This window comes from Passer montanus, unplaced genomic scaffold, assembly GCF_014805655.1.
Source record: "Passer montanus isolate IOZ18808 unplaced genomic scaffold, ASM1480565v1 scaffold58, whole genome shotgun sequence".
In the NCBI taxonomy this organism is placed as follows: Eukaryota; Metazoa; Chordata; class Aves; order Passeriformes; family Passeridae; genus Passer; species Passer montanus.
Genome location: NW_024370816.1, coordinates 3,776,374 through 3,804,002, shown reverse-complemented (window position 1 = coordinate 3,804,002; position 27,629 = coordinate 3,776,374). Strand labels below are relative to the sequence as shown.

Genomic DNA, 27,629 nt, shown 5'->3' with positions numbered 1-27,629 from the left:
AGGACTTAACATCAGATACCCCAGTAAAACCATTTTTTGCTGGTATTGTAGAATATTGTACATATACTTGATAATCCTTGGCATCCTACTCTACTTCCTCACGTTGCATCCAGTTCTTGCTTCCTGTTTAAATGCTGACCTGTTACAGCCAGAAGAAATTAAAAAGCTTTAACAGATACTAGATCATAGATCATAGATACTAGATACTAGTCCAGACTTGTAAGTGTGACAGTAAAATTAAGCAGTCATCTTTAAAACCACTGGACTTCTGCTTCATGCTTCCAGTTTGGTGCTAGTAACATGACTGAGAACACCACGTGTCAAGGGCAAGCCAAGGAAAGCAAATTTTTTCTGGATGCAGTGACTCCAAATGTGCAAAGGGAAGGTGGCTAATGCTATAGCACATCTTCCAATGTCCATCCCTGTTGACTCCCCCATAGCTTGTTCCTGGGCCCAAACTGGAAAAGAAAAATAATTATGTTTTTTGTAATGGTGGCATGGAGTGACAATTCTTCATTAATTCACTCGTCAATCTACAGAAAAGTCTGCATCAGCAGAAGTGTGGGGTTTACTGCAGCAGAGCATGCAGGAGATAATACACGCTCCACATTAAATTAAATTTGGACATTAATAGCTATCCTCTATAATTCAGAGCTGGATTAAGGAAGCACTGCTTCACCCTTACCTAGTTTTTAGGTGCTTCATGATAGCACACAAAAAATGTTGGATTTGTGTTGCAACAACCATCTCTCAGCAGGCACAAATAATTACTGCTTCTGCAGTGGCATTAGTGGGGAGGTTAATTTTGTCAGACTTGGCAACAGAACAGGGCTGGAAGGCTTTTTACCCCCTCTGTGTCAATACTTCTGTGAGCACCAGGCAGCCAGCTGAGCTTCCAGTGTCTGGAATCCAGTGTGTTCCCATGAAAGAACTGTCCTCTTCCACATGGATGTGGAGGAATGAAGCCTGACTGTTTGGGAATAGTAATGAACACTGTCTTGGATGAAGGGAGCAATTCATGCTTCTGAGATTACTCCAGGTTCTGCAGAGACCAGCATGTCTTGGAAAAGGTATTCCATGTTCCTGCATGATCTGGATCACCCAAACAACTCACCATGGAGGGTCACACAGCGTGCAGGAGGCTGGCTGGGAAAGAACCCAGTGCTGCCTGGCATGGTTAGAAAACCACTGCAGCAAAGACTGTTTGCACAGCTTGTTAGACAACGAAGTGAAAGCCCCACTGAGCCTAAGATGTGGTTTGGAATCTGTTTGGCAGGAAATGGTCTTAGACACTGAAAAGGTTGAATGCTTTGAGTCTCCAACAAGCACAATTAGCAACAGAAGCCTTCGAAATTCAAATCCAAACACAAAATCAAGGGTATAGCATTCAAGTCTTCAGAAACAAACTCTTTATTAAAAATAATACAACTTGCAGGGAATTCCCTAAGGGCATGATATATTACAGAGCTGTACTTGTACTAAGGAACCAAAAAACGCATACAAACTGGGAAGAGCAAGAAAGGAATTTGGGAAGGAAACACACTTTTGTTGAAGTGGAAAGACTCCACTGAACTATCACTACCAGCCTCCCCTGCCCGTGTCCCAATAGCCTCCTCGGTAGCCTCTGCCTGCTCCTCGGTATCCTCCTCCTCCTCGGCAGCCACCCCCACCTCCATAGCCTCCCCCAGGACTACCTGGGTATCCTCTTCCTGCCGAGTGCCAGCTGGAGTAGCCACCATAGCCTCTGCCCCTGTGGCCGTGAGCTCCCCAGCCTCGAAGGGCAGCGCCGTTGTCGTAGCGAGCCATCTTGGGCGGGCGGGGGCCGTCCCCGAACCTGCAAGAACAACACCACACACCTGAGGCAAGCTTACAAACTGCACCTCTAAAAGATGGGAAAGAGCATGATCCTCAGCTAAGCCACCTCGATTTTCTGTGAGCACAATACGATGGTTGAACTACAGTTGCACTTTTGCACCTTTTCCACTTCAGAAAAGTTTCCTTTGCTTCAGAAGCAAGGGATGGAAATAAGGGGAAACAGAGGGGTGCAAGCCCAGCCAAATATGTGTTTGCTTTCCAGCAAAAGGCTGGCCCAAAATAAATATGGATTATCTTTTCTTTAAAAGATATTTTGCGTTTTGTGTTTTGGAAGAGGGGATGACAGTTTTCATTCCTGAGAGCTGTGTGTCCTTGTGCAAATAGGCAGTATGAAACTGCATCAGGCTTTGAGTGCAAGCATTTCACACATCTCAGAGCATGGGCACTGACACAAAGCCTGCAGTCCCCATCCTCACTGACACCAAAGCCTGCAGTCCCCATCCTCACGGGCACTGACACAGAGCCTGCAGTCCCCATCCTCACGGGCACTGACACAGAGCCTGCAGTCCCCATCCTCACGGGCACTGACACAGAGCCGGCAGTCCCCATCCTCACGGGCACTGACACAAAGCCTGCAGTCCCCATCCTCACGGGCACTGACACAGAGCCGGCAGTCCCCATCCTCACGGGCACTGACACAGAGCCGGCAGTCCCCACCCTCCCCTCCGGGCTCTCACCTGGTGCCGGCGGCCGTGAGCGCCATCCCCGCGGCCGCAGGGCGGGACAGCTGCCGGATGACGTTCAGCATGCGCTCGTAGGCGGGCTCCAGCTGGCGGATGATGCCAGGCTCTTTGGTCACTTCCACCACCAGGGCCTCCATGGCAGCGCGCAGAGCCGTGATGCAGGCGGCCGCCGCGTGCGGCATCTTCAGCTTGATCCTGCAGCACAAAGAGGTGTTAGAGCTGCCACGGCTTCCAGGGGAGCACCTGGGAAGGAAGAGGTTCTGCAGAGTGGCTTTTCGTTGAGACACAAACCTACATTCTCATCTCTGAAGTTCTAATTTGTCACTGAAGGGCTGAGAAATTCAGGAGGCAAATGTGAAAGACCCCTAAAATTTGGCATTGTTAAAACATAACTACTCTTCTGGTACAATTTGTTCTTGAAATTTAACAAAGGGCCATGAAGATGCTCTGAGGGCTGAAACTCCTCTGCTCTGGAGACAGGCTGGGAGAGCTGGGGGTGTTCAGCCTGGAGAAGGGAAGCCTCCAGGGAGGCCTTAGAGCCTCTTCCAGTACCTGAAGAGAGCTTTCAAAAGGAGATACAGGCAGATAGTGATAGCACAAGGGGGAATTGTTTTAAACTGATGGAAGGCAGGGTTAGATGGGATATTGGGGGAAGAAATTCTTATGAAGGTGGTGAGAGCCCCAGCACAGGTTTCCCAGAAAAGCTGTGGCTGCCTCATCCCTGGGAGTGTCCAAGGCTAGGTTGAACAGGGTTTGGAACAACCTGGTCTACTGGAAGGTGTCCACCTGAGATGAACTTTAAAGTTCTTTTCAACCCAAAACATTCTGTGATTCTATCATTCTATACTGGGATAAATTCAACATGTAACTTCTTGCATCAAAACAGCAAGATACAAAAATATAAAATAAACTGAAAACATTAGGCTCCAAGATTTTGAAAGGTCCAACCCTCAAACTGTTAGCAAATTAAGCTAAAGGATTTCTTTGGCTCTGTTTTACTAACTAGGGGGTAAAAGCAAAAAAACCAAAACAACCATCCAGATGTTATTTGGTGATGACCATAAAATTTACACTGGCAGAGACATTTCTATTTCTCTCCTTAAGCTGTGTTTCTGTGCCTTGAAAACAAGGTTTCCTCAGTCTTTGCCTGAGGAAGAGGTCAAAAACACATAGTGCCTTCCTTGCAGTTAGAGGGAAAAACCAGCAGTTTTTATGGAAACTGCCTTGTCCTGTTTTCAGTTCAAGCAGATAATCTGCATGAAACAGGGCTCAAATTAACCTGTCCCTTCCTCACAGGAAGGAAAGGTGATGCCTTCCCAACACACCTGTGGTGCAGTTTGCTCTGGATCCCTGCTCTACAGACATTTGGTCTGCATTAGCTGCATGTCCCCTCAGTCAGGGGCTCAGAACTGGATGAGCTTTGTCCTTTCCAACCCAGACCATTCCATGATTCTGAGCACCAAGCAGATCCATACCAGTCATCCACCAGAATGAGCTCCCCATCTGACAGGACTTTCTTGGAAGCAAAGAGGAGCAGCTGCAGTGGGCTCACCAAGGTCATGGTTTTGGCAGAGATAGCTCGTGTTCGAATCTGCAAGTTAAAGAGGAAAATTACTCTTGAAATGGAAAACAGAGCTCTGCACCTTCCTCTGGACACTGAAACTGGAGAATTTTCTAAAATAAAAACCCCAAACAACACACAACAATGCCAGGTATAACGTTAGGAAATTAGAAGAGTGTGTGCATATACAAAATTGAATGCCAGGCAGAAGTTTACAGGGATTCAGCACAGGCTGGTGTAAAACCTCAACAAAAACTATCTTCCATTTTAAAATATTCATTTTCCATGTCTGCAGTTATGCAGCTTTGGCAGGAGACACCTCATGCTTTGCTAGCCTTAATATGACCAGAGCACATCTGGGTTTTCTTCCCTCCCTTCAGTTACTGAGGCTGTGATGAAAAGCTTTAGTGGGCTCCTACTCAAGAAGTTGCCAGATGTCCATGATGTATCATGTTACACTGACCTTGAGCTTGAACTTGAACAACATCAAGCCAGAGATAACAGCCCTGCTAAATGGCTCCTGCCCTCAGTTTAAAGAGGAATAGAAGAGGTACCTAGTGGGCAGGAAGAGAGCTGCACAAAAATCCTTCCTGCATCCCAGCCTCAGCCAGGTGCTGTCTAAGCCACTCTTAAGCCACCATCTTAGTCACTCTCCCTTTGCTGTGGGTACTTTTCATTTAATAAAGTAAAACCTTTTGAGCTCAAAAGTTCTTTGCCGGGTTTAGGGGAATCTCACTTGAGAGAGATGGTCAAGGTGGTCTAACCCTCCTGGGATCTTGTGAAGAAGCAGCAAAGTCTCACCACAGCTCTGAACTATGGATTGGGAATCCAGACTGTCAAGACAAAATCCCTGTCAAGAATAAAGCCGAAGTCTTTACCTTCTCTCCAAAAACGAAGAAGGGTGATGGATACTTGATGTCCTGGCTGCTGAAAGGGCAGTTGACAGATGATTTGTGGATGAGAGCATTGTGCCCCTCAGTGGTAAGAATCTTCCTCTTCTCCTTGTGGTAGCAGACATTGGGGTAGACCCCAAAAGCCAGCAGGGAGATTACAACATCCAGGTTGTTATCAGGGCCAGTGTTGTTAAACGGCTGAGTCATCAAACATTCTGTTGGCAGAGAACAGAAGAATGGCTCAAATCCATGGGACACGTAGGAGAGCACAACACAGCTATTTAGGATCCTGGATCAATGCAAAGCTGTTTAGGAGCCTGGATCAATGCCTTTTCTGATTGAATCAACTGCTAGATGTTATCTCCAATGACCTCTGAACCCAGAGCATTTAAGTTCTACATTCAATTTTTTATTTCTTAATGGAGAATGAAAAGCTGAAAAATACTACTACAAAGAGATATTTTCCTCTCCCAAACTCTTCAAAAACAAGGAGAGATGAGTTTGCCCAGAATGTGCTGTACCACAGTGTGTTTACTGCATTTGTTTTGGAGACAGATCTTTTGGGGGAGGTTAAAATGGATGTTTTTATTAGTTCATTTGTTACAAATCTCCCCCAGGGTCTCTGGTGGCTTGTTTTCAAGTCATCTTGCCCAGAAAAAAATTACGGATAATGCAGCAGTGATCCTAACAGCATGAGGAGAAAAAAATTAAAGGAATTTAGAGGGAAAAAAAAGTAAAGGAAGGGAGATAAACATCTGCTTAATCCAGGCAGTCATGCCATTTCACTGAGCTCCTCAGCAACATCAGGAAATTTCAGAATCCAGTCAAGTTTAAGAATTTTTTCTCTAGAAAATGGAATAATCTGGCACTGCTGCACACCCCTCCTGCAGCACAAACCCAGGAAGTCACAGAATACTGTTCAGATCACACAGACTCCCACTAAGTCTATGGAAAGAAGGGGGAAAGCACAGCACAGCACGTTTTGGAGAGCAACAAGTGAAGGAGAAAGAAAGTCAGGGAGGTAACGCTCTAAGGACATCTGTTTAATAGATTTTTAATCCTGCAGTTCTAACCTCAACCTCCAAAATCTTCACGGTGCACCACAGCCATCACAACCTTAGGAGAGAACACTAAAATTTCACCTGAATGCAGCTGTAAAAATGGAGTGGTATTAAGGCAAATCCACTATACTCCCCTTGTGCTTGGGTGCTCAACACAGATTATCCTGGTTATCCTCTCAGAATGAAAAGTGCAATCATTAAATTATTGAACTTAATCAGAATCACCTTCAGGAAAGCCAGAACTAATAAGTATGTCTTTTAGCTGGACTTTTGCTTCCCAAGTCATTCTAAGAGTGGCCATGCTGAGTCTTTTGTGTTCACAAAATCTTTTCTCTGCTTCCTCACCACCCATTCTGAAAAAAAAAAAAACAAAACCAGAGAGAATTAGAAGCCTGACCAAGGCAAGGAAAAGCTCACCCTGTGTTCTTCACCTGTAACCCCCCATCACCTGTTGTGCCAGACAACATACCTTGCATCATCCCAGGCTTGGAAGACAGAGAGCAAAGCTACATGATCTGAATACCTGGTCCCAGCAAAATTCCTATGGACATAACCCAGGCGTTTGCCTTCACTGATGAAAGGTTCAGGGAAACAGGTGGCTGCAGAGATGGTACATACAGCATCTCCCACACTGAAAGGAACCACAGAAGGGATCAGGATCATTCAGAGTTAGTGCTGCCAGCACCTGCTGCAGCCTGCAGATACCAGGGGAAACTTCTCTGCTAGAGACCTTAGGAATCTGGCCTTTATCTGCTAGAGTTCTTCACTGAAACACTTCCCTGGAAGTGGATGCTAAATTAGCTCTATCTGCCCTCCCCATCATCCATACACCACCTTCTTCTGGTGAAAAGGTCCCTACAGTAATCATAGGACCCTACAGTAATCATGGGACCCTATAGCCATCACAGTGACAAAGAACAGAGCAAAATGTGGAGATCCATCATCCATACACCACCTTCTTCTGGTGGAAAGATCCCTACAGTAATCACAGGACCCTATAGCCATCACAGTGACAAAGAACAGATCTACTAAAGTAAAACGTGGAGATTGATACTGATTTTTCTCCTTACCTCATTGTTAAATTCCATACCTCCCCACTTCTAGCTGACTGTTATACCTAAGTGTTTCAAGTCCCACTCTGAATTCTGAAATACTCAGCCCCCACTGATGTCTTGCCTTTTACTGAATTTCATGACCACTTTATGGCCTACACTGGAAGTTATTTCTTCTCTGCTCCCATGAAGATTCAGTCACCTCTCCCCAGCTGCAGCATTTATTGCTCATCTAGATATATTGGTTTTACTCCCTTGCAAGAGGCTCAGGAACTCAGAGAAACAAGAACATGACCACTGAGACCACTCAACTTACTAAAAAATACAGCCCATGATCATCATCTTGCCCAGACGAGGTTCAATGGGAAGTTTGGCCAGGATTCTTCCAAGAGGTGTCAACTCATCATTGGAATCCAGGGCATCAAGCTCTGAAACAAGATCCCTTGTTATCAAAGAGAGTTAACTAACCCCAGAAATCTTTAGATAAGAATTTCACACTTTTAATAGTTGTGCTTAAACTGAAACCCAATCATATTTAAGTTTAATGTTGGTTACACTGTTACCAACCTGATTTTCAAAACTGATTTGAGGTCAGACAAGTTTTACTTTACAGAATTTTTGCTACCTCCTCTGCAATTAGAATAATCACAATGTAATTCACATACATAATTTCCCATTCCTTTTTAGTTTGCTTCTGTACAAACCACTATTACACTATTAAACCATCTATTATCTAATGAATCTAACCTAATTTCTGCCTCAGAATTTCTGCCTGTCACAACCAGCTGTGGAGTCTTCATTGCCACTGCCAAATCACAGAACCCTCTTCATCAAAAAGAGAACACCACAGGCTCTCTTCCTTGAAGCTTTACCTGCCTTGCCCTCCTCCCATTACCTAAGATTTATCACCTGTATTCATCCTCAAAGCTACCAAAGGTTTTTTCACATAAAATAAAAAAGAAGCTTTGTAGCCTCAGCAATTAAATGGGAAAGGAAAGACAAAGAATTCCTTGACCAGCATAAATCAATCTTTCTTGGTGTCTACTGAACCCAAAAGCTTAAAGAATACTTTGAAGAACAACATGTTTCACCTCCCTAAGAACATACTAGCAGTGTGTTCTAGCATACTAGCATAAGGTCATCCAGAAAAGGGAAGCACCTGAAGACACATCTATTTGTTGTTAGAACCAAAAATATCTGCCTCTTCCCCTGGCTCTGCAATTCTCAGCTGCACAACATGAAAAGTACTAATAATTTTCAGAACAGAAAGTCATTAAACCTGACTACATATCCCCAGCAATATTTTTTCATCCTGGTCTCCCTCCTGTATACAAGCAACGCAGGCTCAGCACACAATTCTTCCATAAAATCAACAATGAAATAGATATTTCCGTTGTTAAAAATTGTAGGAAGTGCTTATTTAGTGACATTTATGAAGTGTGCTGAGATTTGAGGTCACTTTCATGCTTTACATCTAAAGCACAAATTTAGAGTTCTTCCCTGCTCTATTTTACTCATAGTCTAGTTAAGTTTATGAAGAGAGTGGAGAGACAACCTAACCCACACGTCAGTTTTTTTGTTTTTTATGCAGATTCATAACTGGAGATTTAATTTCTTGACAAAATCTGAGATACTGGGTCAGCAAACCATACAAAGTGGTAATTATTTAATAAACTACCAACCTCTGTTTTCCAGTACTTTTATAGAAGCTTTGTAAATGCCTCAAGCACTGGACTGAGTCTATGTCAAACACAGCAGTGCCACAGCTGGAAAACAGGAAGCTGGAAGCTAACATAACTTACTGGTAAAACAACAAAACAAGCCTCAAGTTTGAAGGCTCAAGTTTCTTAAAGGAATGACACTCCACTGGGAATTAAGTATTTCTTCAGCTGCACAAGCCACTGCCACCCACACGGTGCCTCCAGGTTGCTGTGTCAGCCACAATACGCTGCTCCACCAACCCACCCCGAGGTGGTAAAGCCATTTCTGAGCTCACACACATGGAAGACCACCTGGAGCCAGTTCCACTGGCAGGCCAGGACCAGTGGCCAGCCCCGTGGGCACACGGGATACCTCTCAGCGTGCGCTCCGCCTCGATCACGGCGTCCAGAGGGGGCGGCTCGATGGCTTTGGCCAGGAACTGCCCGATCCCGCCCAGGCGCAGCAGCTTGATGCTCAGAGCGATTTCGTGGAGCGGCGTCCGAAACATTTCGGGCGTCATGTGAGTCTGAAGTCTGGAATGAGAACAAATTCTCATTTCTGTGAACACAGGCTTTGATCACCATGAGGGGTCATTCCACCAGCAGAAAACACTGCCCTCCAAAGTAAACTCTGTCTCCAAGCCCACCCATCGGCTCTCTCTGTGCTCCTGGAACTTGGGCTCTTCTACCACAAAATTCTGTACTTCTCCATTCTCATTTGGGGCAAATTTACATTGGGAAAGCAGAGGGAATAGTCCTCACATCTCCCCTGCCCACTGAGGGTTCTAGCATGAGCTGACCACAGAGAGCCTGCAGGGCTGGAGCAGAGTTAGCAGCATGGCTGTGTCCAGCCCCACATTTGTCCTTTACAATCCTCTCCTGCTCTGATAAGGAAGTGCTTATATACTCCCGAGAGACAACCTGCTTTCAGCCTGCTCTACATAAAAGCACTTTTCTGGTGCAGCTGGCACCAGATTTAGATGATTTCTCTCAAAAACCTATCTGTACAAGCCCACACACACGCTTTCTTAAGCACCAAGGAACTTGTATATTTTGGGTTTATATTCTCTGAAGGAAGGCAACCTTAAAGCCAGGATTACTTCAGTAGCCTAAAATCAGTTCACTGTCAAAAATTATTAATTAGAATCATTGCACTGTGCTCAAAAACAGATCTAAATAAATTTGAGAAATTCAATGAGAGTTTTGGATCAACTGAGGCTTTTAAGAGTTACAGGAAGTTAAACATCAAAATACAGCTATGCTGTAACAGCCAGAGAAAGGGGCACTGAAACTTCCAGGAGAGAGATAAGAGTGTAACTAACAGCTGTGCTGCCTTCTCCAACCAGCAAAGAGATTTCCATGGCTCCAGTAATGGAAAAACAGTCTGGCAGAGAGGTCAAAAGTTCCAGCAACAGGGAACGTGCTAGAGCACCATGAAGGGGTTTCCTGTCCAAGGAATGGGGATGGAGAGCAAACTAACATCTGCCATCCCTGCTTTTTACCATTTTCACGACAAAATGGCCTGTTACATGGCAATGCCAGATGCCCCCAGTGTTTGAAGGCCAACTAGAGCCTTGCCCTCATTACAAAGCTCTTTCCTTTGCCTCAGTTCCCAAGCAGTATTGCTCTCTTCTTGAGAAGTTTGGCAGGTTGCAGTGACACTCAATACCAAAATCATGAACTATGTATCCACCTCATACTATGGGTAAAAACATAACATATATACATTTTTTTTGAGCCAACATCATCCATCTCCTCTCTGTGCTTTCTGCAATGATTTCCCCAGTTTGACCCACAGCAGCACCCAAGAGCTCTGGGAGAATTCCCTGAGGTATTTCTGGAGATCACAGCTCACCTCTCAAAGCGAGCTCTGCTGCACAAGTGGAAACAGAACCCGGCTCGCACGCGCCCAGCTCTGCCTTTCCGCTGCTCCAGATTGGTTTTGGATGCCCAGACTGTGGCGTAGTTTGTCATGTTGTTGTGAGCAGTGAACAGCTTCACTTTTTGCCTGTCACAGGAAAAACACCACTAAAGATCAAGTGGCCTTCATCTTAAGCCCTGCCAAATCAGTTCATATTTTATGGCTTGCAGCCACACTGGTTTTAAGAAGCCAACCATCCCTTGTTTGTGTTAGTCAGGCACCAGTCTGGAAACTAAAGCACCACACTCTTTCTAAAGCAGTGCCCCAAACTACTGCACAGAATAATGCTCTCACAACTGTCCAAAAAGTATGAAGTTCTCATTAATTCATGAGCTCTCTGTGTAGTTTTCTCAGAGAGCATGCACAGCAAGGCAGGAACTGTAACAGACTACAAAAACCTTCCTCTTTATCATCAGCCAGACACTGAGAGTTTGTAAAACTCCTTTGGCAGATGACGTCTACCAAATTGGTGTGGAGACCCAGTGACACCTCCCACGAATAGTGCCAGCGTGACCAACCCAGTCCCCTGAGATGCCAGCATGTCGTGTCACTGTGCTGACCAGCTAAAGACAATGCTGATTTGTCCTGAGGGAGTTAAAGTTCTCAAACTGAGCTCAGGGAGCATGGGAACACAAGGCACTTCTGTGCACTCCCAAAACCTCTTTTGCATTCCCAAGGGGTTTATGAAACAAAAAGCTGCTTCATAACTCACTTGCAAGAGTCGATAACAAAGACCACGTCATTGATGGTAATGCTGGTCTCGGCAATACTGGTAGATAAAATCACCTATAAAGACCAGGAAATGCAAAGGGATGTTATTTGGTTTGAAAAAGTTGATAATGCCCAGCAAGATAAACTAGAGAATTTATTAAAGAAGTCAGCAATATGTTCCCCAAAAGCCCAAGAGAACTGAGCACAGAGAAGGGTCCCTACTTTGGTCACCCCAGGAGGCACAGGATCAAACACCCGACGCTGCTCCTCCAGAGGAACCTGGGAATGCAGAGGTAAAATCCTGTACTGGTGGCCTCCTACAACAGGAAGACAAAAAGGTTAGTAACTACTGTTATGTGAATCTCATTTCTTCTTTCCACAACCAAAATTTCTGGCCATTCACTCTCACAATAAATTAGCTCCCTAAGCCACTCATCCAACTCCCATCTTCACACAGTCAGTAGTTTCCTTGGGAAAAGAAATATTACAAAATAGCTGCTTGTACCAAAGCGTGGGTTCATTTCTAGATGCTTCTGCATTGTATAGATTAAGTTCCAGCCAGGCAAGAAAATAAGGACAGCTCCTGGGACATTCAGAGTCCTGATATAAATCAGCAGAGCCTCAATGAGTTCAAAAGAAGTTTCTCTCTCATTCAGCTGAGCCATGGAGTGCTTTGTTTCTGGGCCATATTCATCGCTGCAAATAAGGTTGCAATTGGCCTACAAAAGAAAAATACCACAAAGGAAATAATATAAATTAATTTACTCAAACTACAGAGACTGGCTGGCCAGGCAAATAAGAAAATGAAATGTGGGTAGATGTCTTTCAAGAAAAAATGGCCATTAAAAAGAGATTTCATTTAAGTGGCCCAAACAAAAGTTTCAAAATTAAAAGTTGAATAAAACAGTTATTTTCTTGACAATGTACATAAGCATTGACAATATCAACTGCAAGAGAAGAAGGGAGAGAATCTATATTTTCACTCTGAGAAGGTACCACCAAGCTCATATTTCTCTATTTTTTTTCCAAGGTTACTAAACTTCACTTTCAAAAGCATTTCAGTTTTAGCTTTAAAGAGAAGTAGTTTGACACAATATGAGAACCTTAGCTTCAACGAAAAAGAAATTTTTCAGTTTACAGGGGCAAGAAGAAAATTTCGTTCCACTGTTGAAGTTAACAGCAATTTCAGATATTAAAAATAAGAAAGCTGCTGGAGACGTTTCACTTCAACAGTGCCAAATGAATTACACTCAAGCTGGAGTACTAAAAATGGCCCTTGTTTAATTTTTCATACTAAAATTCAAACATACATCATCATCTTCACCACTTTCTTCATCCTTCTCTTTCTTCTTCTTTTCCTTTGGCGGAGGGACAAACTGAGTCATTTGAATACAGTCTTCCAGAAAATAATCTGCAAGGACAGACAGATGATAAGGACTGACTGCTGGAAGCTGGTGCAAGGGTACATAATTCTTTACATCACTTCTCAAGAGTCTCCTGAAATAAACCAGGATATTTCAGTGTATGAATGCAAGGCTGATAAAAACTCAAGCAGTTTCTGGAAGCTCAACCAAGGATTTACCTTGGACAGGAAAGGTTCTGCCATAGACCTCGATGATGGGACAGTTGAAGAAGTATTCACAAAACATACTGGTATCAATGGTGGCAGACATGAGGACAACCCTGATCTCAGGATACACCTGAACGACATCCCTCAGCACCACCAGAAGGAAGTCAGTCTGCATAGAAAGAGAGTAAGAGTATCATTAACTTCACAGCTATAAAAAGCAGTATTTTCCCAAGAAACCAGAAGGAATTACACACTTACTGAGCAAGAGATGTAACATGTAGAACAGAAGTGTTCTAAAACCAGAAAGAGTGCTTGACTTGTTGTCAGTGCTTTATTTTGAAACTACTGCCATGCCTGGGATTTTAGGATTTCCAGTGTAAATAAGGGTTTTTCTTTTCTACAAAAATAGTTTGCTTCCTTCCTAATAATACATTACAACCCCAGGTATTTTTCAGCCATAATTCATGAAATAAATAGGAATTACTCAGTGTAAGTGTGTAAGATGTTTGTAGTTCTGCTTTTATCTAGTATGGCATTTATCTAGCTCTGCCATGCAGTCAGTTATGCATGCACTTAGGTCAACAGACAAAATTCCAATCTCACTCACAATTTCCAAAACTTGTATTTTACATTATTAACATACATTTAATAGATTGAGATGCATCAGAAAAATGTGTGTTGCAATTTTATTCAAATGAGTCCCCAAATTCTGTCCAAACAACCTTAAACAACCTGTCAGAATTTCATGGTTTCTCTCACTCTTGATGTGACAAAGCTGAAAACTATACAGAATAATCAAGGGAACAGAAAATGTTTGCCATTTCAAATTATATACAATACCTCTCCTAATTCTATCATCAACTTGTATTTCACTTTATGTAAACCCTGTATCAATGTATCACTATGAAGATTGCACAGGTTCTGTGAACACGACCAGTAATACAAATGTCAGTAAAAACAGCACTCCAAAATAACAGTCATTCAGAGTGCTCCCCCACTTGGACAGATGGGCTTGTATTGTGGTGTTCCATTTTCCAGAGAGGACCAGGACACAGGGGATCCTAACAGGAGAAAATCAGAGGGCAGCAAGGAAGCACAGGTCCTTGCCCTGCTACTTAGATAAGGAATAATTAAGAGTTCTAAAAGTCTTATCAAATAAGGAAAACTCACACATCTGACACTCACTAAGACAGTTTCCTCTTGCATGCTGGCTACTACACACAAACACACACAGAAGTTAAACAGAACAGAATCATACAGACAAGGACTGTCATCACCAGCTAACTCACGTTAATGTCTCTCTCATGGATCTCATCAACAATAACGTGACTAATGCCGCGGATCCCAGTCTCCACCTTTCTCAGAAGAACACCTAAACCAGAGACAGAAGGTAAATGTTCATGCAACAGTTCAACCTTCCCCCTCCCAGCCCATTTGGTTTAAAAATCAGGAAGTGTGCAGGCTGCACAGCCCCTTTTCCAACCCCATCTCTAATTGCCATCCTTTCCTTTGTACAAGTGATGGCAAGGCCACGAAGCATTACACAAGAGAGACTCTTCCATCTTTCCCACCCAGCGTTGTTTCCCCTTCTGTTTTTTAAGGACAATCAATATATGGCAATTTGATCTCTTAATGGGATTATTTCTGTGTGCTATCAGACCTGTAGTATCAAACTTCTGATCAAAAATCTTAATTTTTCATGTCACAATGGCATGTCAGCAAACTTTTACCCAAAGAAAACCTTTTAAATCTTCTAAGCAGACTTAATAAAAATTTCAATCTAACCACATTTCTGCTTTTGCTGCTAACTCGGAGTTGAGACCCAAACACAAGGAAGCAATACAGACCTACAGTGCAGAACATGATGCTGGCGTGGGGCCGAGGCAGCACAGACTCGAAGCGCACGCTGTACCCACAGCTCTGCCCGGGCTCTTCCCCCCTCTCATAGGACACACGCTCCGCTACGGAAACCGCGCTGATCCGCCGGGGCTGAGAGGGCAAAAGTTTTCCTAACTTAATGAGGAGGTTTTAGAAGTTTATCACAATACCACTGAAAGCAACAAAGGAAATCATAAATGCTACAGGTGTCCTGTCCTAAGATTTCTTTACAAAGTAATGATTAAATATTAATATTGTAACAGCACAGGGGTTTTTTTTAACCAAGGAAGGATATAAGGATATATGGCAACTACCAGCTGCTATTTCCCCAATCATTTCCCCTTGATCTGCTGAGAGTTTTCACCTGGGCAAGGTTCAAGCTAGGTTATCCAAACTGTAAATCCATGCCAGAGTAACATTCCAAATGAAAAGACACATGATGCTGAGGTTTCTCCTACTTATATTGCTGAGGAGGTATCTTTCTGAACCATGTCCTGCCATGATAATAAGGTTCCTCAACACATCCTTCAATCCCCTTCAGGGCCAGGTCAGTAGGGCTTGGAGCAACCTCGTCTAGTGGGAGCATTGCTGACCATGGAAGGGTGCTGGAACAAGATGAGCTTTAAGGTCTCTTCCAGCCCCAACCATTCCATGGTTCTGTAATTTTATCCTAACCAATAAGTGATTTCTTATATCCACCACAGAACAGCAGTGGCCACACATTCCTCACCTGTGTCACCACTATGTTGCACTCAGCAGCTCGGTTGGTTCTGATGTATTCATCCAGGATGTACTGGGGCACTTGAGTGGTTTTACCACAACCAGTGGCACCACGGATGACAACAACAGAATTGTGATGGATTGCGTCCAGAATTTCACTTTCAAAATTCTTCACAGGTAAAGCCTCCCTCTCTTCTCGGATCTGGAAAAAATGGTCCAGGACATTTCCAAGATCTAAAAAAATCAGCCTACTCTGCTCCACATCTATACTTTGCCTCACTCCTCTACACTTTTTCCTTACCCAAAGGAAAAAAAGCCAAAAAACAGGTCATACTTTGTACTTTTTCCTGGCACAGCACACCTCACCCCCACATCCACCCCAGGGGAACATCCAGCACTTCTGAAAACGTGCTGTGTGTTTGTGCTGAAATCCAGCCTTTCACACTTGGTGTCACGTTCAAGCCCTTCTGGAAAATGAAGAGCCCAGGGCAAGGATGACAGTCCCAGGACATCCCTTACCCTCTGTAACTCCTGGTCCTGCTCCAGACGGTGCAGGAAATCACTCCTCAGATCCGCGCTGATTTGCTCCGGAGTCAGCTGCAAGTGCAAGACGTGATTTGAGGCTTTGTGACCCCTCTTCTTATCTACAGCCTAACTTCAGGATCACATCAGCCACACCAACATCGTGACCCCAAAGATCCCTAAAGGATGGTTTCCTGCATAGCTCCCTGAAATCAGTTATGCCTCTGAGCTGTTTGATTTCCCTCATTCCAGGGTACTAAACATGCATCTCCAAAGAAGTCTCTCAGAAAGACTGACAACACTGAAACAGAATGATTATTTAAACTGAAACACTTTGACCGCTTGAGAAGCACACCCTGTTCAGCAGCAAGCCAAGAAGAAGATGATTTAAACAGGAGTTTTTAATATAAGTAATGACCTAATGTAAACACAAACCTACCCTTTAAACAGTAGCTGAAAAGGTAAAAGTTTGAAGAGAATTCATAAGGCAAACCCTGTCTAACAACTGCAAAAGAAATCTGAAGAAATGCAAATTTGGTACCAAAGGGCTAGTTCTTTTTAGTACAAATAAGTCAGCTGTTCCAGTCAGAACTAGCACAGGTAAATCCTGAAGAGATTTGAAACCAGCTCAATTTGCAATGTCCATATTGGTTATGTGTTTCCTGCAGCAACAGCTAAATTTACTTTACTTCCCTATAATTTAAAAAAATCAATGTATTGCAATCAATACTAAATTTATGCAATTTATGGAAAAAAAACTCCAGTAGAGAAATAATTAAATTATCATTTTGGCCATAAGCAATCTGAATGTTGTAGGAGAATCAAGTTCCTGCCCTGAAATCAGTTTATTCCAGTCAGACCAAATTACCCTCTGAACTTGGCAAACCAGTAATTCTTTCCCTTCTCCTTCATTTCAGCATGCCACACTGTTGCTTTTCATTTTTTCTGTGCTGAATGGGATTAGAAATGACAAAAAGTAAGGTAGTTGATTGCTTTTGTAGTGGCACTGGCTTGGAGCAGTTTCACCTCCCACAACAAGGGTCTGAGCATGGAAGTATGGGAAAGAGAGGCCAGAGAATTATAAATGACATGCCCATGAACTTTCCTTGTAATTTCAATTATGAACTTTGTATGGGGTGCACGATAGCAGGCAAAAGGTGAAACAAAGCAGAGAATTGGGACACTGAAGACACTGCTGGTCACGACCTGATAACCCATGAAGTAAACACAACTCTCTGCCTCTAGGTCAAGAAGGGAATTAATTTTATCAGTGGACTGTCTTGTCCTTTCAAACAGCTCATACTTTAAATCCTGGTGGAGAAGAAGCATTTAGAAGTTCTGGAAGCATGGGGAAATCAAGCAACAGATCCATTTTTTAAGTTGTCTTACATTTGCCAGTGGACCCTCATCAATATTGCAGCCAGTCCAAGGGTTCCAGTTGGAATGAGGTGGTGACCAGGGAACAACTCCCATATGACTTTGTCTCTGTGATGGTTCGAAATGGGCCAACTTTCCAACATTGATCAGAACTGGATTACTGGGATCTTCAGGCTATAAATCCAAAAGCAGAGTGGGCAAAGACAGATAAATGATTAAATGAGCAGGTGTGATGGTCCATACCTGGAGTATTGAACCACACACTCACCACAGGCACGATCTCCAGGGACAGTTCCCGTACAGTCTTTTGCAGATGATTTTCTAAGTCAGGAGACAGCGACACTTCATAGGGTTCCAACTAGGAAATATTAAAAAACTACACGTCATTATACACAGAAAGACAGGCACTGGAAGCCACAACTGTGGACTATTACAGGTGAACCATCAAACACCTCCTCATGAAACAAGGCCAAAGAGTATCGTCAGTTCAGCATTCACACTCTTGGAATGTTTTGCCAACTTTTCACTGAATAAGGATTTGTAGGCTATTTTAAAATATCTGAGTTTAATTTCAGAGGAAAACGTTCCCAAACTTGCAACCAAATACCAAAATAACATCTATTCCTTGGTATGTGTGCAGATATATTTTTGAATTACCAGAAAATGATCACACACTGAATAAGGATTTGTAGGCTATTTTAAAATATCTGAGTTTAATTTCAGAGGAACATGTTCCCAAACGTGTAACCACATACCAAAATAAATTACCAAAATAAACCAAAACACCAAATACCTTGGTATGTGCGTGTATCTATATTTGAATTGCCAGAAAATGATCATGTGACAGACAATCCAAACAACCAGCCTAAAGAGAAATATTGAAGCTTGTAGAAAAATGATACTGAAAATAGCACTTGTCGCAAATCCTATTTCATTTAATAGAATGTAAAATTAGTTACTGTTCCAATCACATGAAGTTAAATTTGTGATGCAAATCACTCACCAGAACAGAAACAGTTGCTAAAGAATAAAAATTATTATTAACTTGTAAGATGTTAAATATGGAGAGCAAACTCTTAACTCACTCCTGTTTATGAGCGTGCTTCTGTGTTATGAAATGAAAGCAGTAATTCCTGTCCCTCCTGCCAAACTCACCGATTCTTTCTTCTTTGTTTGCCCAGAGTAAGGCTCAATGACCCCAAGATGGTAGAGCTGTCTGACCAGGGAAAGGGCACAGGACTGTGCTGCCAGCTTTTTGTTTGATCCGTGCTCGCGACTGAAAATCCCTGCAGCACACAGAGGTCACAGCTGTAGCAGCAGAGGAGTCAAGCAGCTTCCACAGAAGACACTGCTCTGAACTGGGCTCTCTGATTGTACACTCACACCAGGTTTCATGGACAGCCTCAAATCTTGATAAATCCAGAATTCCAACATAAAACCCAACCAGGCCCCTCCACGGCCCAGCTCACACTGGCTGTGTGATGTTACTTTACTGCTAAGTAAAGTACTTTACTTTGAAGTTTTTCTGCATTCAGTGCCTAAGGAAGTATGATTGCCCAATACCACCCAGAAACATCACACAAATGATCCTCTACCTCTGGAAGTGGCTCCAACACATAACTACAACAAACTCTGTACCCACAAATGTTCCTCTATACCAACACCCGTCTCTTGCTAGGTTAAAAAATAAATAGGAGCACTTACTTCTGCCCAGCTGCCTCACATAAATGTTCATTTCTGCATTAAAGCTCCTGCAAGAGAAAGAAAGAAAGAACACAAAGGTACAACTACCAAAAGCTGACACTGCAAACATACTTAGTCTTTCCAATATTTCTAGGCAAAGATCCCTGTCCTCAATCAGAAACTCTCAATTCACCAATAACCAAGGTAAAGTATTACTGCTTTTAGTCCCTTTAACCCCAAGGTAGTACGTAACAGACCTGTCATCAACAGAACCAGTACATCTGATAAGAAGAGTTCTGAATATGCCACTGTTCAGCACTGAAATTTACAGCCACATCATTAGGAAATATGCTCTGAGCTGTCCAAGTTTAAGGAAACAATTATAAAGCAAGTGGGATGCAACACTAACATGCATCCCAATGTACCATTAACTGTATCCCACATTAGTATTGGTATAACACTAATGTAACCCACTAACAGCCTGTGTTTCATGAATAGATGCAACATTTAATACAGTTATTCTGCTTTTGCCACACACTTGGTCAACTCAGAGCATAAACAAAACCAAACCAGGTCATTTAGTCAAAAACATGGAACTTATCTGCACAGGAGACAGAATATTTGAATTTGCATGAATTTCCCTTCCCTTATTGCCATATTGTAGAAACAGCAAAACTTGAGTAACAGAGTAATAGTTACTCAAGGGTAACTCTGGCAGCAAACCCAACAGATTGCTTAGTAGACATGTAACCAGCTCAGTTAAAGGTTAATTGGCATATTCATCACAGAATCATGGAATGGTCTGGGTTGGAAGGGATCTTAAAGACCATCTCATTCCAATCCCCTGGGCAGGGATACCTTCTACTATCCCAGCTTGCTCCAAGCGCCACCCAACCTGGCCTTGGACACTTCCAGGGATGGGGCAGCCACAGCTTCTCTGGGCAACCTATCCCAGGGTCTCACCACCCTCACAGGGAAGAATTCAGGCTAAAAAAAAAAAAACCTCAACAGAGGAGAATAGAAATCATGACCCATATTTTTAAGAATCCCAAACCTAAGACTGTATTTGCCACATGAAATATTAAAGCTGAATTCCTGTAAGACAGGATTTAAACTGGCAAATGTGACTCAAGGTGCATGACTGGAATTCATTGAACTGAGATCCTCTTTGGAAACTAGGGCTTAGCATTTGTACAGGTGGAGGCTGTGCCTTGCACCTGCATCCTTCATTTTTTGCTGCAAACAAACAACAGAAAAGGTTAAGTGAGTGATTTAAATTCCAGGTTAGCCCTCCTTCCTGTGCTATCAGCGAACTGACCTTCAGGCACAGTGGCTTCAGGGGTCGAAGGCCACTGGCTCTCAGGGACACAACAGCCACCTAAGACACCGATGACAGTATGTTTCTCAGCCAGGCCTACAGTCAGCATTCAATCTCATTCTCCTCCACCTGAGGGGAGAACAGCAACACCAGAAATCAGTTTGCAGCAGAATCCCACATGATTCCCTAGTCCAGCCTCAGCAGCCCGTGTGTGAGCAGGCACAGGTCTGTGGTGTAGGTCTGCAGCAGGAACAGAAGGAGGCACAGGCATCCCAACACAGAAAAGCCACATCCCATTCCTTAACATGAGCTCATGCTTTGTGTTTTAGGACAGCTATCTTTATATTTACAACTTATACCCTCCTATCATAGTTAAAGTTGCCAAATTCAAGTTTTCCAGCTATTACTAACTTTTTAGACCATGAGTATGATTAATTGACCACAAACCTCTGAGAGCATGGCTGATATCTGTTATAATCTATATCTCTGATCATTACCTCAAAAAGCCCAAAACAGTTTAGCAAGATACACAACTGGTATTTCTTTAAGAAAACCCAACAACCTAAACTTTATTATGCCCTCAAAACTCCAAGAACATCCCTCTCCTGTTACACACACCAAAAGGATTAAATCCAACAGTCTTCCAACAGTCTCTAAATGAGCCCTACAGCATGTTAGGATTGTTTCATGCCTGTTTGATTTGTTGCAGCAGGTAGTGAATAGCCCCTTCTGCCATTCCATCCAGGGCAATCCACACCTGCTTCCCTGAACAAAAAGTATTTAGGAAACTCTGAAATGCACTCCAGGAGAACAATAGCCAGGCTGAGAAACATACTGCCATCAGTTTAATTTTATTCTGCTCGAGACTAGATAAATTTAAATACATGGGGTTTAATGCTGCAGAAGATGCAACAAAAAAGGAGCTACACAAATAATCCCTAAGCTACAATGTCACAGCATATATCAAAGTTGAGACAGCCATGATACACAGAGTATCATTAGACAATTTCAGAAGGCTTTAAGCATTCACCCATACAGAGTCACTTCAGAAGGCTGCAAGCCTCTGCCCTTCTCATTCTCCAGCCCAGCCTTTTACCCCCTCATGCTGATGCCCTGCCCCTGTGTCCCTCTGCTCCCTTTGGTGTTGCTCAGTGCCCCTGGGCACTCCATGGCTCATTGCTGTCAGTGCTGCTCACCTGCTGCTCACAGCTGCACCCACTGGGGATGGGGCTGGGCCAGCCCCACTCACAATCACCACACACTCTGTGCCTACACTACTGGACAGAAGGAACCTTCTGCAAGAAGCATAATTTAAATTCCTAGTACTGTACAAACTAACTTTTTATGTCACTCACTTAAGTGAAGGAAATGGCCTTGCCTGAAACACATAAATTGACATGAAGCGACTTGGAAGACAGGTTTTAAATGAGAATTTACAATTTTCTGTACTAACAGACATCTTTTACATGTTCCAAATGATTGCAAGACTCATTAACAAAAGAATACCATAAGTCCTGCATGTGAGACTCTCTTGAAAAGGCTGTAATAGGAAAATTCTCCTGTCTTTCTAAAAATATAACTCTCACAGAACACAAGTTTATATAATGCAAAAAGCCCAACCCCAAACCCAATCAGGAGAATCCAGCAGCAGCAGCATGCCATTGTTTCCAGCCACAAAACATCATTACATGTCACCAGAAATAATACAATGTCCTAATGTCTGGATGATTTGTAAAGACGGTTCCTAATAGGGATAAAATAATAAAAAACATGAATTCTTTATGCACAACCTGTTATTAACTACTTTAATTTGGGAGAAGCATGTGCAAATTCTCTGCTGGAACGACTAAAAGTCAAAAAGGAGTAATATCCAGCTGGTCTTAACTGAAACTTAAGACTCTCAGAACTCCTTTGGGATAATTCTGCCAAACTGCTTTTTTCAAAAGAAGATTCTATTGCCAAAAAAGTTAATTATAATAGATATATATTCTATTATAATAATATATAGATATAAATTAAAATATAAATAAAATGTCCTTAAAGCACATTGCTACATAAGCAAATTTAATATTTCCTTAAAATGCACAAAGGCAACAACACTTACAGAACAATTACCACAAGCAGTTGAGCTCTCTTTTCACAGAAACTGACACCCCAGCAGCTGACTAGAGGACAGAAATCAGTTTAAAAGCTGCATATCCAGAATTTCTCAGGAATTTCTTCAATCCCTCAGATCTCTGCACTGAGGCTTCTCACCCCCACATCAATATTTAGGGATGTTGTTGGTCCTGGCAAAGAACATTATGGCTCTATGGAGTGTGGCAAGTAAGTGTGAACAACCACTGTCAAAAATATTTTGAACCTTTCATACAGACAGTGACTAAAACTACCAAACCTGTTGTGATCAGGCCCCATTTCAGTGTATTTATATTCTTCCTGGATCTTCTCCTTTTGGAAAAACTGGTTCAGACGTGCCTTGGCATTTTCCAAGGTCCAACCCCCATGAAGATCTGCATTTAAGTCCACTTCTGACTCTGAGGTCTAATATGGAAAAAAAGAGCATTGTTTACCAGTTTAAAGATTAAGTGATTCACCTGTATGCTATAAAACACTTAAAACATCACAGAAAATGTTTAAAAGTCCTCAGTAATTCTTTATTTTCAGAATAAAATGTCTATACAAAGTCCTGGATGTTTAGATTATCCAGAGTGATTTATTTGTCCCTAGCTTAAACCGATTAACTTCATTAAAAGTCAACAATTATATCTGCAGCTTTAAATCTGCAGCTTAAACTAACAGCAAAATATCAAAAGAAAACTACAACCTTGATTATAAATGCAAATAACAAATTAAAGGGGATGAAAGATACCTATTTTAAGAGCTAAAGGAGAATTCCTCTGCATGACTTACCTTCTGCATTTCTTGCTCCTCTTTTCTGGAATAATAATCTTGCAAGTTTGCACCCCGATCCCATTGAGCTCCATGACTGCCACAGTTTCCAGGTGCTGCACCTGGTTCGTTGCCTACCACAGAGAAAAATAAAATAACTGCCCAAAACATGTTCTGAACAATGGAGAGGCATTGCCTGGCCATCTGGACAGGCCATGGCCAGTCCCTCAGACCTCATGCAGTCATCAACACCTCTGCCTCAAAACTATGACTGCAGTGTCCTGTCTGAGAGTGATGCAATTTGGGTGAGAAAACACCACCAAAATACATTCAAGTACACAGAAATTACCATTTTCAGTCTTACCTACTTCACTTTTTAAAAGCAAATGTGGAGGAAGAGGTCCCCCCACAGCTGAGCTGGAACCAGTGACACCTCTAGCTGCTTCCTGTCCTGCAGTGTGGTTATCACCTGCTGCTGGCTAGGGAAGGGAATAAAGGAAAACCTCAGCACAGCAGTGTACAAGTCATTTTACAATTTAGCTAGAAACTGTTCAGGAAGTTTAAAGACCTCAGGCAACATCATGCAACAGTTATCCCCAGTAAATATGCAATATTTACTACACAAAAGCAATCCCAATAACAACACAACTGTGAATATTTTAACACTGAACTGCCAAGAAACTAATTGACACATTAAAACCAAAATAGGAGTCCTGCTCCCACTGGGTTCCACCACGGCTGATGAGGCAGGGAGGCTGCTTCCACTCAGAAAACTCATATATCCTCAATGGAGCACTAGAGGAAGATTCTTCCCTCTCAACAGGTAACACATGACTTCATATTTTATTTATTTCTCTGAACTTGCTGTAATGACAGTTACCCTCCTTTTCCTCTGCCTTTAAGTGATAGTCACTGTTGACTGTTCACAAAATATCATAAAAAGTACTGATCCTGTTACACATCTGAAGCAATTAAGGTTTAGAAATGCCAGATTTTCAATGTCTGGTTTGATATATCTTTGATTATTATTTTTGGGTTTGGTTTTGGTTATTTTTAAAGCACACAGGATTTTATATATATAATTAGAACAAGGTTTTAAGACTTCAAAGTGTCAGGTGTGAGTACTCAGCAATTTGAAAGCCAGGCTGCATCTCACAGGAACTCCGAATTCTTTCCAGCCTCTTCAGCTTTGCATCATTTGATCTGGTAAATACAACATGCAGCTGTATTTACCAGATCACCCTACAACATTCAGCTGGACCTGATAATCTCAAAGGCCTTTTCCAACCTAAACGATTCCATGATTCCATGATATTCTGTATGTGCCCCAGCCTTCCAGTAGTGTAAGAATCCCTCACATTCATCACTGCACAGGGGCACCAGACTGAACTCCAGGGATGAAACACACCTGGGAGCATGGCAGCACAACAACAGAGCAGTCTTTGGTAAGGGGAAAGAGCAGCTTACTCCAAAAGCAGGGATTTCATCCTTCTTCATTTCGTTCACCCGCACTAAGTAGTTGATGAAGTCTCGGGCAGCATTGCTCTGAGCATCCTTCTTGTTGGTAGAGTTGCCCATGCCAACATAGTTGAAGCCTTCCACTCGGACCTGCAAGGAACAACACACTGCTCATGAGCAGCTGAAAGGGGCTTGGGGGCCAGCAACACCCACAGGAACACCAAATCCTGGCTGCTGCTAAGTACAGGAGAAATAATATTACTAACTGTTGTTACATATCATAACTATATATTTCCGTAAGTTTTTAAAAGCAAACCCTTTTATTCTGAGAACTTCTCTCAGAGCACAAGGGCTTCCCAAAACTTTGTGGAATAAAAACCAGTGTAGGAAGGGAACCTGGCAACATAGAGCAGCAAACTCTGCACAAGGTCACTTTCTTCAACCTAAATCCCAAACTCTTGGACAACAAAGACAGGAGTGACCTTCAGCCAGTGTGTCCACTCAGCCACAGCTCCATGTTATTCCAACTATACAGCTCTGGCTGCCCTGGAAGCATTCAAGGCCAGGCTGGATGGGGCCTGGAGCAAGCTGGGATAGTGGAAGGTATCTGTCCATGGCAGGGAGTGGGACTGGATGAGTTTTAAGGTCCCTCCCAACCCAAACCATTCCACGATTCTGTGAATGTATCTATTCGTGGAGTGGGACTGGATGAGTTTTAAGGTCCCTTCCAACCCAAAGCATTCCACGATTCTGTGAACTATCTATTCATACAACCATTCTATCTGAGTATTGCTTAACCAGTTAGGATACCTTGAAAACTGCTTTACTGCCACTGTGTTTCTCTGTTTTCTTACTGACATACAAGACAAATAGGGGAGGGAAGGCTAAAATAGCAAATTTAAGGTGTTTAGTGCAAATTCATGGCATCACTCATGAACTGATCTGTTCTACACATGGCCTCACACTTAGTGCCAGCTACCTGTCAGAGCCAACCTAAATTCACAGCTCCCACATCCGCAGTATCTAGAGGCAGGAGTAAGGTGCTATTAGAGCAGTGCAGAGTAGCAACCATTGCCGAAAGAGTTCTTTAATACACTTCATCTCAAGTTCAAGAGCAGACCAAAGCTCTTGGCAAAGGTGACATACAACACCCCTCACCAACTATTTTAACTGCAAGAAGGGTCGCACACAGTGCAGGGACACACCACCCTTAAATAAACCAATCTGTTTTCCCTGTAAGAACATCATTCGGGATTTCTCCCTCCTTTCACACCTCAGTGCACACTCAGCCTGGATGGACACTCTGGCTCAAAGTGCCCCAGCCCTCTCCAAGCCTCGGCTTCCAGTGATTCCCACCCAGGCCGGGCAGGGTCCAGACCCCAGACAGGACCCCAGACCCTCGGTGCCGACCCCAGGTTCATTCTGGCAGAGCCCAGGCCCCGGCAGCATCCCCAGCAGGGCCCAAGGTTCCTCTGACCGAGCCGCCAGCCCTGCTCCCAGACCCGGCACTGATCCCACGTTCCCGGGGGCAGAGCCCGGCTCCGGCCCGGCACGATCCTCGGCATCACCCCGAGACCCCGGCAAAGCCCAGACCCCGGCGGACCTCAGATCCCCGGCGGACCTCAGATCCCCGGCAGGGCCCCACATTCCCCCTGACAGGGTGCTCAGACCCCCTGCACAGCTCCTGGCCCTCCCGGAGCGGACCCGTGCTGGCGGCACGGCCCAAGCTCCCTCGGGGAGAGACCAGGCTCCCGTCACGGCCTGCAGCACAACCCCCAGACACCCGACAGAGCCCCGGCAATACGCCCAGAGCCCGCCCAGGAGGGTGCCAGTCCCCTCTGTGTCCCCGGCACAGCCCGGAGCCCCCTCACAGCCGCTGCCATCCCCCACAGGGCGGCCAGCCGCTCCCCGGCGCGGCAGGCCCGCACCTCGCAGAGGAAGGTCTGCCGGCCGCGGCCGCCGGCGGCGCGGATCTCGTAGGCCGGCATCACCCTCCTCCGGCCGCACCAGGCGTACAGGTAGTTCTTCACGTCCCCCATGGCCGGGCCGGGGGCATCGGGGCACGGCCGCCCGCTCCAGCCGGCGCCGGGCCGCGGCAGCTCCGCACGGCAGCGCCTGCGCGGCGCCAGACGGCGGCCGGGAGGGAGAGCGGGAGCGCGCCCGGCCCCGGCACCGCTGCACCGGGCCCGTCTGAACCACCTTCTAATGGGCTTCCTGCTGAATAGTGCGTGCTTCTCAGGCGGTCAAAGTGTTTCAGTTTAAACAATCACAAGAAGTGTAGAGGAGTGAGGCAAAGTATAGATGTGGAGCAGATCAGGCTGATTTTTTTAGATCTTGGAAATTTGGAAATGTCCTGGACCATTTTTTCCAGATCCGAGAAGAGAGGGAGGCTTTACCTGTGAAGAATTTTGAAAGTGAAATTCTGGACGCAATCCATCACAATTCTGTTGTTGTCATCCGTGGTGCCACTGGTTGTGGTAAAACCACTCAAGTGCCCCAGTACAAACCAGTCCTCTCTCCCCCCCTTCCAGCCACCCTGCAATCATTGTTTTCATGAGGAGTTGTCAGGGCATGGCACCCCTTGTGTGTCAGCCACAGGGATCATCAGAGACCAAGAGGATCAGCGCAGGACAGAACAAAATGCACATTCCAATCATTTCAATCTGACATCAGGTGAGTTGCTCTGGTGAGACCCCCACCTACAGAGCTGCCTCCGGCTCTGTGGCCCCAGCATCAGGACATGGAGCTGCTGAATTG

The 27,629-nt window shown here is 44.0% G+C and overlaps 1 protein-coding gene across 2 annotated transcripts; it reads right to left on the bottom strand.

The window, feature by feature from the left end:
• Window positions 1-771: 771 nt before the first annotated feature.
• Window positions 772-26,994, bottom strand: DHX9 (DExH-box helicase 9). Of its 2 annotated transcripts, XM_039726366.1 has the most exons (27): window positions 26,801-26,994; window positions 24,882-25,022; window positions 23,779-23,893; window positions 23,436-23,548; window positions 22,921-23,066; window positions 19,229-19,275; window positions 18,680-18,810; window positions 17,793-17,882; window positions 17,537-17,698; window positions 16,145-16,222; window positions 15,636-15,827; window positions 14,875-15,016; window positions 14,317-14,399; window positions 13,040-13,196; window positions 12,768-12,868; window positions 11,963-12,176; window positions 11,680-11,774; window positions 11,459-11,532; window positions 10,681-10,833; window positions 9,199-9,359; window positions 7,442-7,553; window positions 6,543-6,704; window positions 6,299-6,426; window positions 4,998-5,227; window positions 4,034-4,149; window positions 2,553-2,753; window positions 772-1,834 (listed from the first exon to the last, which is right to left on the bottom strand). In XM_039726366.1, the coding sequence occupies exons 1-27, from the start codon at window positions 26,909-26,911 to the stop codon at window positions 1,579-1,581; spliced, it is 3,711 nt and encodes a 1,236-aa protein (XP_039582300.1). In that variant the 5' UTR covers window positions 26,912-26,994; the 3' UTR covers window positions 772-1,578. The 2 variants fall into 2 exon arrangements, with proteins under 2 accessions (XP_039582300.1, XP_039582301.1); XM_039726367.1 differs by lacking the exons at window positions 22,921-23,066; window positions 23,436-23,548; window positions 23,779-23,893; window positions 24,882-25,022; window positions 26,801-26,994 and adding an exon at window positions 20,526-20,654 and having other exon boundaries at window positions 782-1,834.
• Window positions 26,995-27,629: the final 635 nt, after the last annotated feature.